The 18,321-nt window shown below is 48.9% G+C and overlaps 3 protein-coding genes across 5 annotated transcripts in view; 2 read left to right on the top strand and 1 right to left on the bottom strand.

Annotated features, from left to right (window-relative positions):
- Window positions 1-2,447, top strand: part of LOC142890373 (growth arrest and DNA damage-inducible protein GADD45 gamma-like) — a 170,351-nt gene extending 167,904 nt beyond the window's left edge. The window contains exon 4 of the transcript XR_012927071.1: window positions 2,437-2,447. The gene's annotated coding sequence lies outside the window, so the exon portion shown is untranslated. The remainder of the gene's footprint in view (window positions 1-2,436) is intronic.
- LOC142889895 (E3 ubiquitin-protein ligase RNF180-like) overlaps window positions 1-18,321 on the bottom strand; it is a 156,508-nt gene that overhangs the window by 115,471 nt on the left and 22,716 nt on the right. The window lies entirely within an intron of this gene.
- The window catches only part of shroom3 (shroom family member 3), a 48,926-nt gene that overhangs the window by 24,630 nt on the left and 5,975 nt on the right, over window positions 1-18,321 (top strand). For 2 of the 3 annotated variants that reach the window (XM_076029305.1, XM_076029304.1), the window contains 15 exons: window positions 5,108-5,233; window positions 7,644-7,859; window positions 8,592-8,920; window positions 9,012-9,261; window positions 9,712-9,767; window positions 9,899-10,403; window positions 10,878-11,165; window positions 11,427-11,823; window positions 11,942-12,078; window positions 12,452-12,601; window positions 12,937-13,379; window positions 13,834-14,049; window positions 14,152-14,353; window positions 14,901-15,165; window positions 16,192-16,268. In XM_076029305.1, coding sequence (XP_075885420.1) covers window positions 5,108-5,233; window positions 7,644-7,859; window positions 8,592-8,920; window positions 9,012-9,261; window positions 9,712-9,767; window positions 9,899-10,403; window positions 10,878-11,165; window positions 11,427-11,823; window positions 11,942-12,078; window positions 12,452-12,601; window positions 12,937-13,379; window positions 13,834-14,049; window positions 14,152-14,353; window positions 14,901-15,165; window positions 16,192-16,268 — 3,657 coding nt within the window. Of the gene's footprint in view, window positions 1-1,738; window positions 2,767-5,107; window positions 5,234-7,643; window positions 7,860-8,591; window positions 8,921-9,011; window positions 9,262-9,711; window positions 9,768-9,898; window positions 10,404-10,877; window positions 11,166-11,426; window positions 11,824-11,941; window positions 12,079-12,451; window positions 12,602-12,936; window positions 13,380-13,833; window positions 14,050-14,151; window positions 14,354-14,900; window positions 15,166-16,191; window positions 16,269-18,321 lie in introns of those variants that run through there. The other variant, XM_076029306.1, reaches the window with a different exon arrangement.

The raw sequence follows: 18,321 nt of genomic DNA, 5'->3' as shown, positions 1-18,321 counted from the left end.
TGTTTTGGTGCACGTACGTACACAAATGCACAGTTCCGGGTCCGTCTCGTCCTGTTTTTCTCTCCTTCTGTCCACGTTTGTCTGCAATTACGGTTTCCGTTCCGATGGCAGAGATTACGCACTCAGGGGCCACTTTCCCACGTCAACAGATCAGTTCTGCTCAGTGAGGGGGTTGGGGGGGGCGTTGAGACTCCGCTGCCCCACATTCACAGACGTCCAGCGGCTTCTCGCCTCAGTCCAGTTCACACTGAAATTCAAACAAGTCTCGTCCAAAAAAAAAAAGAAAAAAAGAATGGAAAAATGAAACAGCGCCCCCTTCAGGCTGTGTGTTATGTGGCCTATCAATATCTCAGCTCAGTTCTATGTGTGTGTGTTTTCCACTTCACTGTAGCTGCTGTACTGCGTAGGAATTTAAAAATTGCTCAGCTTTGGGTCCTCGACAGCGTGTCGCCAATTAAACCGGTCGTCAGCAGAGATTTGTTGACAGTTCGAGCCCAAGACTGACATCCAAAGCGCCGAGTCAGCTATGAAGATGAGTCTGTTTCCAACCTGTCGCTGCTCCCAGACACCGCCAGTCACTGCGTTTACACGCGCAGCTCCATCGGAAAACTGCAATTCTCCGATTAAGATAATCAGGTTATTGGCTAACGTATGCCTGCCTCCGCGACATTAGGGGGCGCCGATCATCATCATAGTAAGGCAATACTTCAATACAGACGATGCCTTTTGCTGTCCTAAGTCTAAATGATGCGTTTTTCCACGTCATCTCACACTAAAAATCTGAAAAAAATAAAGTTTTGTTTCTATACAAATAATTATTTGCATATTTAATTATTAATTGTTTATATTATTCAGTGAATTATAAGGGTACGAATCTGACTTTGCCCAATCACTTCGCATAGCTCATTCAATTTTAATGTACAGTATGTAAATTGCTGCCCACAATTCAAACTCAAAACTCAAAACTACAGACAGTGGTCACAGGTTGTTGGTCCCTCTGGCTCCTCTTTGTTCCTGTTGCTGTTTGTCCCTGTTATCATCAAACATGGAAGACTTCTTAAATGCATAACTTGGATTGACGTGGAGATCCTCAGGGATTGGTTCTTCCCTCCTTGAATTTCCGCTTTGCTTGACGTTCTGAAGGTCCTCTAAAGACTTCCAGGCACGTTTTTTTTTGTACAGAGCAACCTTGTTGCAGGGTCTTCCTCGAGGCTTCATCACTGCATCACAGTCACTGAAGAAATATTTTTGCTCCTGGTCACCGTGGACTCCACCATGGAGCAGCGGTGGCTCGTAGGAGATCAAAAGACGGCTGCCTGTTGGAATTCATTTTCAAACTGACGTCTGATTGTTTGAAAAATGTGAACCACAGTCATTTACAGCCGGTATGTAACAGACTATTTGCAGTGACTGCTGTTGCTGGAGACGTGTCTGCTCTTGTGGGTTTTTTTTGTGGACTAATCTTCCAGTTGCTAAGAGTCGGCTCATTGTTCGCTGCAGCGCCACATGCTGCATCATGAGACGTCTCCGTTGCCGCAGCCTCATGACCCAGTGGCTGAAACCGCCTCAATAATTCACTGTTTTGTTTTTGTTTGTTTGTTTTGCATCACGTCAACGCCCCCGTCTCTCCTCCGACCCGACCCGACCTTCCGACCTCTCTCACCTTTGCTCCTTTGCATCGGTTTCTCTTGTGTCGCACCTGTCTCACAGCCTTCACTGCACACGTGGGAGCCTCTCTTCCTATTCGTCCTCCTCATCTCTCCATCGGCTTCTCCTCCCTGGCTGCTCTTATCTCCCGCTATCCTCCCTCCTGTGCTACTCATTCTCTCACTCTGCCTCCCTCTCCTCCTCCCTGCTCTCACTCCCTGCTCTCAGACTCTGTGTCTCTCTCTCTCTCTCTCTCTCTCTCACACACACACACAGACACACACACACAACACATCAGCGGCTACCACCAAGACCAAGCCCAGCCGAGGATGTTTACTTTATCCCTTTATCATAGCGCGGCCTAATGACACTTAATTGCTTCATTTGTTTAATGAGCTCAGGGGCCGAGGAAGAGCTGAGCTCCACCGGACTGCAGCTGGATTTCTCTTTGCCTAGGGATCAGAGTGCGGCAGGGACTGGATCTGTTCTGGAGAGACTTTGCCATGGACTTTTGATGGAAGACAGGTGTTTATGAAAGGCAGGGGAGCGGCTTTTCCCTTCCTCTTCCTCTTCTTCAGAAAGATATTTGTCCGACTTGTGAGCGAGCTTAGCGTCTGCGTCAGAGAAACGCAGGTAGGACAAAAGGAGGTTTTTAGGTGAAAGGTTACGAGCGACCAGCAAGATACGGCGAATTAAGGAGGTGTGTTGAAGTCCAAAGGAATGCAGTATTGTTAAGATTGTAGCTGACGTTTGGGAAAAAGAAGAGGAAGTGCTGAGGGGGAAACGGAGAACGGTCGCCTTTGATTGCCGGAGGAGAGAAAAACGCAAATATCAAACGCGTTGGAGAAATGAAACTGCCCTGGATTTTCCAATAGAGGACCCGACTGAGGAACAAGAGTAGCGCAAGGAGAGAAAGGCAGTTGTAAAAAGCGAGAACACCGAGTGGGAATCGAAGACCATGGAGCTGCTGGAGGCGTTCTACCGCAGGAAGCTGCGCAAGAAGCAGAAGAAGTCGGAGCTGGGCCGCTCCGACGGCGCCCTGTGCAGGACGCCGTCCGAGGCCAGCGTCAACGGCCTGGCCACCGGCCTCATCTCCAAAGTTCTCAGGTTCACCTCCAGGTAATTCAGGCCACGTTATTGCAGTCAGTCTGCTTTCTTTCTGTTGTTTTTTTAACGGAAAACACGGCGATACAGAACGTTGGTTTGTTCCAAGTCATTGGCTGCTGCAGGCACTTTTCAAAGAACAGACACAGTCATGTCTTATTCTGCACGTAAAGACTCTTCTGTGGATGACGTATCTTCCAGTGGAATCTTCAAGTGGCCCCTCTGGCTTTTTTGCTGCGGCTGCGGCCCGTCAGTCTGAAATGCAGCAGCGATGCAGCAAAGCTGGATACACCCGGTCTGGAGTTTTCACAATGGTCTTCCTGTGGTTACATCTTAATAAACACTTGATACTCTGGCACGAGATGTGCATTCAACACTTTGACATTAATGCGACTAGGTGTGGTGGGTGCATTTCTGAGCTTTGCAAACTCGACCTTTTGCGCCCCCCCGGCACGTCAGATTGCGAGGTATGACTCTGAAAGGTCATGTGGTTTTTCACCTGTCTGCACGTTAGCGGCCCAGGCTCCTCGGCTGTGTATCTGAAATCTGAAAGCTATCCAAGCGTCCTGATCTCCAGTCAGCGGCCGGGAGCTGACGGGGAGGCTGGATATCTTTACGAGTGCGACGGCGATGATAACGCGTGGAGGAATTCCAGCCACGTCCTGTAATTACTCGGGGTGATGCGGTTCAGAGACGTGCGGGCTTTCATGTCCCTGTCTGCTGCTCGCCCAGATGCCATCTTTTCCTGTTTACCCCTGTGGATAAGTAGAGAGCGGCAGAACGTTGGCCAGTATCTGACCGGGCTGGTGGAGACTCCACTTATCGGCGCGTCACCTTGGACATCTGGCTGCGCAACACATTGATTAAACACTGGTGGTGATCTTATCAATGTGCTCCTGACTAATGCGTCATTTATCATCATCTTGTATTCAAGCGGGCCTTTTGTCGGACTTTCACGCTTCTGCTGTATGATTCACCCGCAAAGCCAACACATTCATATCAAAACCAGTTGTGACAGGTCGTGTTTGACTTTGGCTCACACGGTTACACACCAGCGGCTAATTTCCAGTATGTGTTAGCAGTGCGTATTGTGTCAAAAGTTGTGTGTGTGTGTCAGTCGGAGCAGTGAGTATGACCAGACCCACATGATAACAAGCAAACACGGAGAAGCGTGTATTGCGTCATGTACTGGCTGGTGTGACCTCTCCCTCACAGCCTTTCAGGTCCAACCGCTGCGCTGCCTTCACTTGCCGTCGTATTGTGGGAATTGTGTATGTGCGTGCCATTGCTGCAGTATGCATTGCCTAATCACCAAAAACTCGGAACGTGGAAATGGTGAATGACATGATGAATCATGTGAAAATAACTCTTATCAGCATTCTGGGATTTCTTTTTTTAATGCACTTTCAGTTTCTCCTCAGAATGTTGCTGCGATCTTATACTTTTATAACCTCTTGGCTCGCAGTTTCTGGTGTCTGCTGCTGTTCTGTGTCTGATTATGTGGTGTTTATGATCCAGGTCTGTCTCGAGGACTGTTGTTTATTCACACGCATCGTGCGATCGATTTCACTGCACATTTGAGACCAAGAGTGAAACAAGTACTTTTTTTTTTTACCCTTTTAATTTAAATCAATCCTACCTTATTTAAATACTACAAATACCCATTTGTAAAGGTTCCATGTTATGTAAAAAATAACTGTATCCATCCCTCCCGAGTTGTACAGTCTGAAGACGGTGCGCACTAAAACACGCAGTTCTGCAAAAAATAGCCCTTTGTGATGTCATGAGGGGCTCTGGATCCATGAGAGTGACTGCACTCTCACAGCTTACGGTTCACCTTTATCTCAAATCTCTCATATCTATTGAAGCCGTGTGGAAGAATCGCCAGAGCATCACTTTTATCAGAAGTGGATTATTTTAACAGGAGGCTGTAAACGGAGGGCTAATAATGTGTCTCTTTCCTGGAGAATTGTGTTGTCTTATGGATGATTAATTACATGAGATTGGATTTCTTTATTTTGATGAGGTTCACTCTACTTTGTAGTAGCTAATAAAGTGGTCGTTGAGTGATTCAGTGGTGATTTGAGGGGCAGTTTCCTTCCCATGGTCTCCAACCAGGCTGCCCAATCTGACCTCTGACCCCTGACATCACAACCACCACTGCCGCTCACCGGATATTTTCTCTTTTCAGGCCCGGTCGCTGCCAAACCCTATTTGCTTGCCGTGCGATTGGCCCATTTTGCTCATTTGAAACCAATTGAAAAGCGTCGTGCCTGATAAAGCGGCCGCGTCGCCTTTGAGGCGGCCCTTTTTTTAAAAAAAAAAAATGCGATTCTGCCTTTCGACTCCCCAACAGACGCTGCGACCCGGCGTCTCGTCCTCACTCGTGGCATTCCACTAAGCTGGCGGAGGTCCAGCAGGAAGCTGACCCGGGTGCGATGGACACCATGAGCAGCGCCTGGCACCACGGCTACCACCCCAGGTAGGTCTCCATACAGCTCAGTGGAATGAGACACATTTCAGCGTAAGATTTTCCTGCACACACCTAGCGCAATGCGAATACGCACAGAAAGTTTGCTAAGCGAATACAGTGGAGTGGACGACACCCTCAAGGGATGATAATAATAATAATAATAATAATAATAATAAACTTTATTTATATATGATAATGTCCTGCTGATGGTTGGATGGAAAAAGAAAAAGAAAAAGAATACAAGTCTTTGGCTACAGCCAATATTGTTCTGGAGAGAGGAGGAGTTCAACACCACCATCCAGTAGCTCAAATCTGACCCAGTGAAATTTGGGCCAGCACTGAAGGTGAACTGAACGCGAACCGCGTAACAATCTCCCACACTGGACCTGGAATGAACTGCATCTGGCTGTGCCCAGTTTGGTTGGAGGGGTTGTGGTAACTCAGATGGCAGTGGAACTAGTACATGTCTCATTTCAGTGTTGTGTTGCTTAGGGCCGGGGCGATTTTGAGCAAAAATAAAATCCAGATTTTCAATTTCGATTTCTTTTTTTTTTTTTTTTTTTGGGTGGGACGAGGGGGGAATCTCGTTAAATATGCTACAAAAAACGGGACAAGTGCGTGTTGTGTGCAGCTTCGGAAAAATAATTTAGCACGTAGTGGTGAGGGCAGCAAACAGAATCACTTCCTGGTTTTAACACCAGCTGTGGCTAGCTAGTGCAGATGCCAGTCAACACACAGGTACCACCTGAATAATTAGAATATCAAGTAAAAGTTGTTTTATTTTGGCAATTTAACATAAAAGATGAAAGCAACAAATTTTATTGAGCCACTCCATGCAAATTGACATCTCAAGCAGTTCCTTGTTGTCACTTTGCTGATGAAGATTTTCAGCTTATTAAAACCACAAAGCCACAAACTCGGAAAATGAGAATACTGTGAAAAGCTTCAGTTTTTGTAGCTTCAAAGAGTCCAAAGAGTCCAAAGCACCTGCAAAAGGCTCCCGAGCCTTTAACAAGTCTGTCTTGGGTTGTTGGCTCAGAAGAGTTCACACATGGGCAAATACAACAACCTGTTCAGGAGATTCTCATTTTCTGGGTAGTACCTGTAGGCAGTACGGTACCCAAGAGGCGGCAACCCGGAAGCATGCAAGAGGAAAATCGAATTTCCGATTTTCCTCTATTTAACATTGTTACGACTATAAAAAAAAATCTCATTTCGATTTAAAATGGATGAATGGCACAGCCCAAGTGCTGCTGTGTTGTGTTGCCGGTCAGCAGCTTGCATGTCATGAGACCGAGTTGCGTCACTCGTTTCTCTGACACAAAGTGAGGCGGCCAACAAAAGGCCTCTGACGTGTCACTGGTGTGGACACTGGGCGGACAGCGACTGACGTCTTTGCAAAGGGCATTCCTGCTGCCCATCCCCCTCCAGGCTGGGTCTCCCATGGGAACCGAGAAACAAACAAACACACACACACACACACACACACAGCGTCACCTCACGTACCGTCAACGGAGCAGCGGAGTTTCGAATGAATTTTATTTTATTTTTATTTTTTTGCGACGCTGCTCCACTTTTATAGGACAGAGAGTTTGGACACAGAGGTCTCGACAGCAGCAACTCAGAAGCAGCCCAGAACTTAGAGAGAGCGATGCAGACACACACACACACACAGGCCTCTTTTGCAATGCAGTAATTGCATTGTGTTCGCTTGAGGGACTTGGTGGGTCAAACTGTGACGTAGACGCACACGCGGACACACACACACACACACTCCAGTAAGACTTCTTCAGTGCAAATCAACTCCATTGTTCCCACTCCTTTCTGACCCTGAATGCAGGTGATTGGAAGTTTGAAGACTTTGGGTCAAATCCCATTTGTTTCCTAGCAAACCCAAAACGGCCGTCTGAAAGATTGGGAACCAGATGAAAAAACACAAACTCTTAAATGAAATGGAGTTTGTGGAAAGGGGAATCACCGCCCTGCTTAGTTGTATATCATTGGCTGGTACATGATGATGAAATGAAACGTGCTGAAACTGTGGTTTCCAACTGCTGGAGTCTCAGAACCCACGTTTTCCTCCTTATTATGAAGTCGTGACCCAAATTTTCTCCACAGCGCTCAAATTTCTTCCACAACAAAATAAAAAACGTTTGCCCACTTTATGTCATATCGAGTAAATAAATTATTGAGATTATTGAATTGAATTTGTGTGTCCTGCAGGATAAATGCCCAACATGTCCTCTAGGAATATTTGGGTTTTTTTTTTTAAATCCTTTTAGGAAAAAAGGGAACCTGCCCATGAGGCTGTGACCCAATCAAAACAGCTCCGCGACCCAAAACTCTGAACCTTAGTCGTCCACCAACATTTGGCCTGTTGCTCGAGTCTCCATCAGCCTGTTGCAACCTTTTCTTTCAGCGCTTCGACCACTGATCTGTCCAGCGGCTTCGACTCTGGCACCTACCTGAGGAAGAGTCCGGACCAGTACAGCTCCAGGGGCAGCATGGAGAGCCTGGACCAGCCGGTCTCCTCCCAGCACCACTCTGGAGCTCAGCACCACCACCCACTGGGCCGCCACGGCCACAGCGGATCCCACCCCACCTACTCCTCCTGCCACCAGCTCTCCTCCGCCAGGTTCGCACCTCCACCAACACATAGTAACCACGAGCGGTGCCGTCAGAGCTGCAGCCAGGGGCAGATCAGTGTCGGGTCGGTGTCTTCTGAAGGTCAATGAAGTGAAGTACAGCTACCGCCCAGACAATTAGAATATCCTGAAAAGGTTGTTGTATTTCTGCAATTCAACTTAAAAGGTGAATGTGACATATTATATAAAGGAATAATATGCAAGTCAATATATTTCAAGTTTTTATTTCTTTGGATTTTGCTGATCAGGTCTTGCAGCTTAAAAAAAAAAAAGTCAAGTTTTATAATAATTATCTGGGTTTGTGGTTTTAATAAGCTGAAAATCTTCATCTGCAAAGTTACAACAAGGAACTGCTTGAGATGTCAATTTGCCTGGAATGGCTCAATAAAATTAGTTGCTTTTATGTTGAATTGCCAAAATAAAACAACTCTTACTTGATATTTAAATTTTTCGGGTAGTACCTGTACACTACCAGTCAACACACACACAGCTTAAACCTATTCAATATAAAACATGTTTGAGATGTTTTACACTTTGATTGTTCCCTGCATAATTCCACGTGTGTTCATACGTAGTTTTGATGCCTTCAGTGAGGAACTGCAATGTCAGTTGTCATGAAACTAAAAGAAAAGACATTCAGTTCATAGGGTGAGTCCAAACTGTTGACTGCTAGTGTGTATATACATATGTATATGGTTGAAGAATATGTCTTCTGGCCCCAGGTCGTCCAACAGCATTGACCTCCTGCACAGTAAGCGAGACTCGGCCTACTCCTCCTTCTCCACGAGCTCCAGCATCCCAGAGTACCTGGCGTCCACGCCCTCCTTCAGCCCCGAGCGCTCCTACTCGCTGGAGGTGGTCTCCCACAGAGGAGGAGGAAGCGGGGACGTGCAGCAGGCCGACATGTGCTATGTGCGGACCCACTACGACGGCCAGCAAGGTTTGTCTCCAGAGCAGGAGATGAGGTCCGCCTCCGCCGCACTGACCTGCAACTCCAGCAGTTCCAGGAGCTCCAGCGGGGCACCGCCAGGCCAAGGTCGAGACGGGAGAGGTGAAGTTGCGAGAGAGAAGCAGCAAAACATAGATATATTCTGATAAATAATAAAAACAGTCTTGAATCTGTTTCTTTGCTCCAACTGCAGCTGGCGGGGTTTGTTACCGCGGCAGCAGCAGCGGAAGCAGCAGCGGCGGTAGCAGCAGCAGCGGCGGCGGCGCCACCGCCTCAAATAGACACAGCGTGGGGCCGATATGGGGCCCCGCAGCCACCTGCAGCTCCTACGAGAACCTGAAGGGGGCGCCAGCCCCGCCGAGACGCAGCGACAGCTACGCGGCGATCAGAAACCACGAGAGACCCAACTCCTGGTCCAGTCTGGAGCAGGGACGCTCCCTCAGGTGAGGACCCCATCATCGACTGTGCGTCGAACACAATGCAGTCAAGTCAAATAACTTTATTGACATTGTACCCAAGTTACGACGAGATTGGTTGAGGATGCACTTACCAAAGTGCAAAGAATAGCGATAAATATTAGTAAATATAAATATAAAGCGATGAATAAAGTGACATAGAATAAAAACAACATGTGTGCAAGCAATAAAAAGTCTGTGTGTCATTATACACTGAGAAGTGGTTGACACTGACAGCACAGTGCAATGCGACTACTAGCGAACCACAACTATTATATTATAACTATTCCCTGGTAGTGAACCAAGTCTTTTCTGGAAGGAAATAGTCCATGATCTCTTTGATGCGGCTTCTTTTCATTTCTGTAATATATCTGTCCTCTCACTATTAGAATATCTGTAATGAAATATGTAATAACGTTTTGTTTTTGTTCAACTTAGGTCTCTGCAGAAAGGTTCCTGGCATCATTCCAGTGGCCCTCTAGCTTCGGGCGCAGGTACTTTCTCATCCCGCTTTGCCTCCGATTCTCTTAACACAACAGATTTAAATCGTCACATTCATTCTGTTTCATTCTGCTACAAAAAAAACAGAGGAATTAAATTGCCGTCACTCTCAATGTTTTCTCAGCGAAAGGCCCGTACGGCACCGAGGGTCAGCTCCACACCGTCATGGAGAAGAGTCCGGAGAGCAGCCCCACCACTAAACCCCGGCAGGGTGGAGGCTCTCCCGCCTCTCACTGCCCTCCTGAGCCTCTCTCCGGACCAGCAGGGCCCCCCGGCGCCGCCCAGTCCGGCCAGTACATCCTGCCAACTGGCAAGTACCAGGTCCCCCAGCCCGAGCCCCACTACGCACACATCCCCAGCAGCAGTCAGGCCGGGCCGGGCTCGTCGGGAGTCTACTCCGCCCTGGTCAAAGAGAGCAGCCGGCAGCAGCAGCAGCAGCAGCAGCAGCAGCAGCAGCAGCAGCAGCAGCAGAGGCTGCACGGCGTCAGGGCCCGACAGGAAGGAGCGTCAGACGGCCACAGGGACGGGAGAACCTCGGCTGCTGAGAACGGATTCCAAACCAACAGTGTGTCTTTCTGCAACTCCTCCTCGGCGTCACAGCTCAGGCCTCACCAGCAGGAGGCGGACAGGTAGAGTACCAGCAACCTCCTCCAGTAATTCAGCGTCACTTCAGCGGTTTAGCAACGTTCAGTGTCCGATGCAGGTCCGTCTTTGACCGTTGTCCCCTCGGAAACACAATGGGTTATTATCCAGCATAATGTTGCCATTGATTTGGAGCTGAAGTTGCAGCCTCTTTGACCTCACAGCAGCGGTTCGGCAGCTGTTTCAATAGACAGGAGGAGGCAGAAATTCACATGCACTAACATGCACGTAAGGCTTTGGAAAGAAAAGGATAGAAAGGGTTCGAAATCAACAGACAGACAGGGCGTGTCATGTGACGCTCTGCTCCAGAAGAACCACAAGAGCTTCACATAACAATTTTTTTATATCCGACAATGAAGAAAATTGCGTCTCGCTCCTTTAAAGTGCTGCCTCACAGTTCTCTTCTGATGTGGCGCACCGCCTCGTTCTCATGAAGTTGCTCCTGATTGTGATTTAATCAGGCCTCAACATGAAGATTCAAAATCTGGCCATCACAGAAGCTTCCCAAGACCAGAGTGCCAGACAGCAGGGGTCCAAAGAACTCAGAACCACCCTGGTGGACACAGTCAGAGCTCCAAGGGTTCTTACGCTCCAGCAGCCCAGGGAACTTACAGCCAAACGTACCAGGAGCAGAACCTGGACCTTCGTCATCTGGCCGGCCAGCCGACGACGTCTGGACGCAGAGCTGCGTCTCCGCCGGAGTGGAGGGAGCCCTACACACTGGAGCTCTGCGGTGGAGACAGGAGAAGGTGCGATGGGTGGGCGGGAGGTGCAACTTCAAGGTCCAGTGTGTAAAATCTGACCCTAACCCTGATGTATGATGTTTATATCGGTAAATGCTTAACATGACGAGGCATCCAGGTTGTGCAGCCAACCGTAGTTCACTGGCAAGCTCCGACAGCTGTAGAGATAGTGAAAGATGCTGCAATCTAGGATGTAACCACTTGATGTCGCTGTTTCTCCTTCAAAATCTCCAAATATTACACACTGGACCTTTAACGTCCCTCCAGATCTCTGGACCAGAACAGCGTCAGTTCCGAGCCGGCGGTGCCGACCGCCCGCTCGCCGGCCCGCGCTCAGCCTCAGGCTCCGCCTCCTCCAGCCGCTATACACCACCCTCCCCGCCACCTCAGCGACTCGGCGGCCCTGCAGTACCAGCAGTGGGACCAGCGGCAGCGGGACAGGGACAGGGAGCACCCCCTGACCCGCCTGGAGATCGCCCTGGCCGAGGTGCAGCGCTGCCCCACCCCCGACAGCCAGGGCGAGGGCGGCGGCGGCCACGCTCCCTCCCGCAGCCTCTCCGTGCTGGAGAAAGTCAGCCGCTTCGAGCGGCGGGAGCGGGCGGGGATGCAGCTCAGCAGCAGCAGCGGCGGCGGCGGCAGCAGCAATAAAGGACCGCAGCTGAGGGTAACTCCAAACTGCTGTTTTTGCAGGGTGAAGAAGAATCGATGGAATATTTTAGCTGCAACTGCAAAATCTTGCCGCTGGTCGACTGTGATCTCTGCTCTCTGGTTTGACGAATCAGATGGCGGAGAAAGGCCAAGGAAGCAGCTGCGGGGCAGACGACCTCAGGAACATGTTGGAGAGGAGCACCAGTGCAGCCAAGGCACAGCGGACGTTGAGCTTCAGAGGAGGCGGCGGCGGCGAAGCTAACAAATACAGGTGGAGCCGCCGTCAGAGCGGGCAGAAGTATTCGCATTGTGTACTGCAGTAAAAGTACAGATACTTGTATAAAAAAAAAAATACTGTGGTAGAAGTAAAAGCACTGAATCAACTCCTTTGCTCAAGTTAAAGTAAGAAATGATGGGAGTTTTTTTCCCCACTAATTAAACAACGTGTTTGTTGTTACATGCATGTCGATGTTTTTGATACAACACCCAACGTCACTGGTACTGGAATCGTACTGAACAGTGACCCCAAAGCTGAGATCATCTAATATAATAAAGCACTTCCCACCTCTGCCAAATGACAATTCCCCGTGTTTATTTGAATCGGCGGCAACATACTTACAGCGTGACGTTTGTGTGTTGCCCAGGACGCCGGCGGATCCGAGCTCGGCCCTCCAGAGGAGCCGCAGCAGCTTCCAGCTGAAAGAATCCAGGAGAGGCGACGGCACCGAAGATCTCAACTGGAGGCAGGACGTTGAAGAGCTGGTGGGCCCGACGCAGGACGCCTCCTTCAACAGGTCAGAGTCTGGAGAGCAGAGAGTCTCAGAGTCTTTCACGATGCTCGAAATATAAAAGAAACAATGTAATATAATATAATTTAGTTGCAAACGATGGGATGCAAAATATGACAATATACCATTGAAATATATAATTATGAGATCAACAGTGATAGTAATAATAAAAATAGCATTGTGCCCTCGAAGCTGCGACCCAGTCAAAACAGCTCCGCGAACCACTTTTGGGTCGCGACCCACCAGTTGAGAAACGCTGTGCTAAAATGCACCATGTAAGAGAATTTGGGAACTAAATCAAGAACCCCCCCCTCTCTGCCGGCTTCTCCCTCGACTCTCAGGTCTTACCGGGACTGTGTGAAAGACGCCCAGTCGAGGGTCCTGCGCTCCACCTCCTTGAGACGGAGGGACCTGGGCTCCTCCGTCAGCCCTCCGCCTCCCGCGGCTGCTCCCGCCGGCAGCCTCCAGCCTGCGGAGAAGAGGGGTCCTAAGACCATGCCCAAGCCCCAGGGGGTCTTCGTGGCGCCGCAATCGGTCCCGGCCCCGCCGCTGACCTCCCCTCACGCCCCCAAGGAGAGGCATGTGGTCAGCCCCGACCTCCGGGGCGTGGACCCCCCGGCGCTGCCCAGCGTCCCGCCCGTCGGACCCCCGGCCCTGCTGCGCATCTGCGGCCGCAAGCGGCTGGCGGCCGGCCAGAAGAAGCGTTCGTACTCGGAGCCGGAGAACCTCAACGAAGTCGGCGTGTCGGATCCCGAGACCGTCGCCCTCTTCAGGCGCGGAGGAGGTAAGCGGAAAAACACCGCCAAAATAAAGCGGATGCGATCGATAGGAATTTTACATGTGATGACTGCATAGTTCCAGTTGTTACAGTTGAAATTAAATATCAAGTTGAATTGAAGGGCAAAATCTGCTGTTTTCTGGATTCTATTCATCGTGGGGCTGGAAACTCGTAGCTCTGTTTGTCATTGGCACATCTAATATTTCCAGCCATGCTGTGGCTGTGCCGGCTGTGGCTTAGAAACGCCAACTGCCCTTTTTTGTCGCTATCTTTATGAAATATCTCATCAAAGAATTTCAGTCTCGTGTGATAATAATAACCTGAGGACATGAAACACCATATTTGGTGTATCAAATGCCGGATAAAGCAAAAACCTTTTGATGAAGATGACAAATATCATTATTTTTGTTGCACGCCGAGTCCTTTTCCCATGGGTTGGGCTTTTTCCTCGTCCTGGCAGAAACCAGCGTGGCCGACCGGCGCAGGATGTTTGAGCTCGCTGCCACTCGCACGGCCGACGCAGCGTCCAGGACGGACCTGCGGCAGCTGCAGCACGACGCCCTGGCCGAGTACATGGAGAGGAAGAAAGGTTTGAAGAGGGAGGAAGGACAGCAGCGGGGCGGAGCCAGGCCTCGGAGCGCTTATCTGCCGACCGAGAGCAGCAGCAGCAGCATGGGTGAGCGGAGGGCTGGAGGGGAAGAAGGGAAGGTTGGAATAAATATGAAAATCCACCAGCAGAGATTAACAGCAACGTTCTCTTCCCGCCTTGGTCCCGCAGTCTGCCACTCAGACACCGGCAGCCTGTCCTCCACCTCCAGCCTGCTCTCCCTCCAGGAACCTGCCGATCGCAGCTGCTCCCCTGGAGGGAGGCGCGTCAGCTCCGCCCTCCCACCTGGGAGCGACCGGCGCAGCTTCGAGTCCAACGTCTTCTACCCGGGCAGGGTCACCACCCCGAGGCCTCCAGCGACCTCGCAGCCAAGGTGAAAAATAGAACAGCAACCAAAGACAACAAATTCTTTTGTTCATTTTGTTTTTTGTTGTTTCTACAATCCCCAAAAAACACACGATCTGTTCAGTTTGGGATAAAAGTTCTTGGACGGTTTGGTGGTTTTTATCAGTTGGTTGAAGGTCATGATATAAAATCATGACCTTTAATCTCATCTTGTGCCTCCTGGCTGTCAGTGAACTCCACAGAGAAGCCAACACAAGGCAGCTTTATTGATGCAGCGCTTTTCATAGCAAGGGCCAACTGAAGGTGTTTTACATGAAATATTTCACAATAAGAGTTAAAGATAAAAAAAAATTTAAATAAAACCTAAAATGTGGAAAAAGTGAAAAAAAGAAAGTGGAGAGAAATCAGTGTATGAAAAAATAAATAGAAACAGACTAGAATAGAGCAAAAGTCATGAGTCTGCAACATAACATATTGATTTGTATTGAAAACTATTAAGTGGAAAAGTTGCTATTTGGCTCAGCTTGTGTCACAATTTGGGCTTTCACACCAAGTCGCTCTTGCAAATTTTGCAGCGGTCCCAGCGGAGCTCCTCCTCCTCCAGAGTTCAAGGCCCAGGCTCGGTTGGACGCGGCCGCTGTGGCGGAGTACTGCGGCCGGACTCGGCACTCCCGGGGGTTGTCCAAGAAGCTCAACGGCGCCCTGCAGAGGGCCCAGTCCACACGGCACCCGGGGAGGTCGGCCTCTGCAGAGGACCTGCTGGAGAGATGCGAGGAGAGGCCCCTCGTTTCCCAACACCTGCGCTCCCGCTCGTCCCCCACTGGAGACAACCTGATCCAGGTCAGTAACTGGGACCACGTCCAGGACTCCAGTCACACCAGTGGGCGTTGCACAGCGAGAGGCAGACGTGACTTAGACCCACAAAAGCCTAGTTTGATAGGCATGTAATGTGGGTCTTCATGGGTCTGGTAACACAATGTGGATACAGTTTGACCAAAACCTTGAGAAAACAGCCGTTGGTTGTCGCCATTAATTGGAGGTCCCTTCAGCCATTAGCAGACATTTGGCCTGGAGTGGCACCGGAAATACCCAGCATCCTCTGTGCTTCCTGTGGGGCTCCAGGGAGCCGGCGACGGTGGCTGGGCGCCACCCGATGCGCTCGGCGGCAAAGATAAAGCGCAGATTTATACACTCATCATACCTCAGCATATCTGCTGGGCTCTTGAAGGCGACCCGTCTCCCCCAGTGTCACATAAACATCAATAAACACTAATTCAGGATGTGACGGCCGCGCTGGTCTCCTCCTCTGTCTGTTTTCTTTGTAACGTCAACAGCTCGATTCTTCAGTTTGATTCCAGTCATTCCTCCTTTTTTTTTTTTATGTCATTTCGCTTTGTTCAGTGTTCAAGAGCGTGCTTGTGTGCGTCTGCGGTTGAGGCTTGTGATCGCTGAAGTCACACTGAGGGGCGAACCAACAAGAGAGATTGGGAAAGGGGCAAAAATACACTTGTGGAAAAAGGTTTTTGGACACGCTTACAATTTTATTCCATCCCAATTATTGTCATTAAATATTTTCATGCGTGTGTGTTTCAAAAAGGTTTGTCACAATCAGAGACGCACAAACAGAGAAATTGCTTAAATAGGACAAAATAAAGAAACTACATTCTTGTAGTTTGTGCATTCTTGTGCTCTGGGTGTGTTGCAAAGTGACGTCATCTTGCCTTGACGTCCAGTTCTGAGCTGGACACAACAGTGCACGTTTGAATGCCTTCATTCAATGACGGAGCTCCGCTGCCTCAACATTATCGTCACTGTTCTCAGTAAATATGTTTTTTAGGACCTGACGTGACTTTATGTGTCTTCCAGGACCTCCAGCCAGGTGATGTGAGGACGTTTGCTGCGTTTGTCTCTGAACCCGGCCGCCACTCTTTGCCTGAGGACAGGTACGTGTCCAAAACCCTCGCGTGAGATCACACAGGATGTTTCAAATCAAGGAACAGGATTCAAATAACTTTATTTATCTGTTATAAGCTTCATTTGTGTAAAAGCATCAGTGCGCGTGCAGTTAACAGAAGAACAAACCACTCAGCAACTTTAAAGCATCCACTTGACAATCACAAGTGCTTGGTGTTAATAGATAGGAGCCATAATAAAACTACAATACGGATAATAAATAGGGCTAAACATAATAATAATAATAATAATAATAATAATAATAATACATTTTATTTTGTGTAGCACTTTTCAGAAAACCCAAGGACACTTTGTAAGGGCATTAAAATAATAAAATCAGTACATAGAATCATAATTACATAGAAATCAAAATGTAGAGGTACATAAAATTACAAGAAATCAAACAAATTTTAAAAGAAATTGAAGATGGTAAGTAAGCATAGATAATATAGGATAGATTGAAAGTATAAAATATAAGTCAGCGTACAATAAATACACCGTAGGCGATGATTAGAAGAAATGTTTGAGAGCAGAGGTACAAAAAAATATTAATAATAATCCAAAAATAATCCTCAGTAAATCAGCTCTTTATGAGGAGTGCAGTAGTTTATCTGTGATCCTCCCTCCACTCAACTCATGTCAACATCCCCGGAAAGTCTCTTGGCAGCTTTGCAGCAACTTTCTCCTCACAGTCAAATACCAGACTGTGTTTGTTCCCCGCCAGACGGCCCAGAGATGCTGGGAATTCACATCGTTTTCTGCGCCGATATTTTTGTTCTCTTCCATAATAGGCTGCTAGCTGTCAGAGCGCGCACCACTGTGTTTGTGCGCTGCTATTTTAGAAGCGGCGGCCTCGTGAGTCCACGTGCTCTGCCGCCGGAGAGGAAGTTGAGGAAGACGAGGGCTGGAGTAAATATGGGCGGTTTGACCAGGAAATGAAGCGAGTAATGATGGAGAAGAGGCAGAAGGAAAGAAATGAGATAGATATGAAAGAGAGAGAAAAGCCCGGCAGGTTTGTAGGAAGAAGTGATGGCGAAGGTGAGAAGTGATGGGGTGATGCAACTAAAAGTAGTAGTTTAGCATAAAGACAGATTTAAGATTAAAATGAGGGAAAAGTGGGGAGTTTTTCCTCTGAAAGGAAGACGAGGAGAAGGAGTAGGAGCGAGAGAGGGAGGAGTGGCTGATGCCAGAGCTGAGATAAGATGATGGAGGGAGGGATGGAGGGAGGAGAAGAGGTGGCCGAGGGTTTACTCACTTACTGACTGACTTATTTACTCACTGGAAGGCCGTGAGCACGGGGCTAAATACGCTGTACTCGCAAGTTTTCCAAATTCCAGGAGGATGAAAATAGATCAGGACAGAGGGATTCTGAGGCTGAGTGAGGAGGAGGAGGAGAAGAAGAAGAGAGGAGGAAAGAAGGAAAGCAGGAAGGCAGGGTTGCAGGCGAAGGGAAGGAAGCGGCGGCAGCCGCTTCCGGCAGAGCAGTGAAAAGACGAGGAGTTGGGAAGAGGTGAGTGCAAGGAGGAGGGCAGGCAGATGAGGTAGAGGAGGGATGACAAGAGGAACCCAAGCACGGAGAGACAATCAAATAAACAGAACGGCCGCTGCAGCCCGCTGGGAGCTTCCCTTTTTTCTTTTTTTTCCAAGAATGAAGCGCGTGTCAGAGGTCGCTGCAGGAATTCTGCCAGTGTCAACTCGGATCTGTGTGATGTCTGAGTGCGACCGGGAGATGAAGGCACCGCTGCAGTTGCTCAGAGCTCTGAACGGATCAAACCAGAACCCAAAATGAGAGTCAAAGGTCCTGGTTGCCTGCGACTGGCAGGAATAAAGATGCTTTTTAAAGAGGTTTTGAAAAAGGATATTTTGGCGCTCCCTGGTGGCTGAAACAAGATGGAGCAAATGTCTAGCTGGGGAGGGGAGCGCCCACTGAGGTTGCCTTGCCCTTTGTGACGTCACAAAGTGCTGGTTGCCCATGTGTGCCAGGCTACATGCATGGATTTATGTATAAACATATTTAAACAAGAAAACTAGTAATAAAAATTT

Source organism: Nelusetta ayraudi, unplaced genomic scaffold (assembly GCF_046127955.1).
Source record: "Nelusetta ayraudi isolate G7.1 ecotype Tasmania unplaced genomic scaffold, CSIRO-AGI_Nayr_v1 ptg000026l, whole genome shotgun sequence".
In the NCBI taxonomy this organism is placed as follows: domain Eukaryota; kingdom Metazoa; phylum Chordata; class Actinopteri; order Tetraodontiformes; family Monacanthidae; genus Nelusetta; species Nelusetta ayraudi.
Note: the sequence above shows the minus strand (reverse complement) of the source record. Positions and strands in the feature narration are given on the sequence as shown.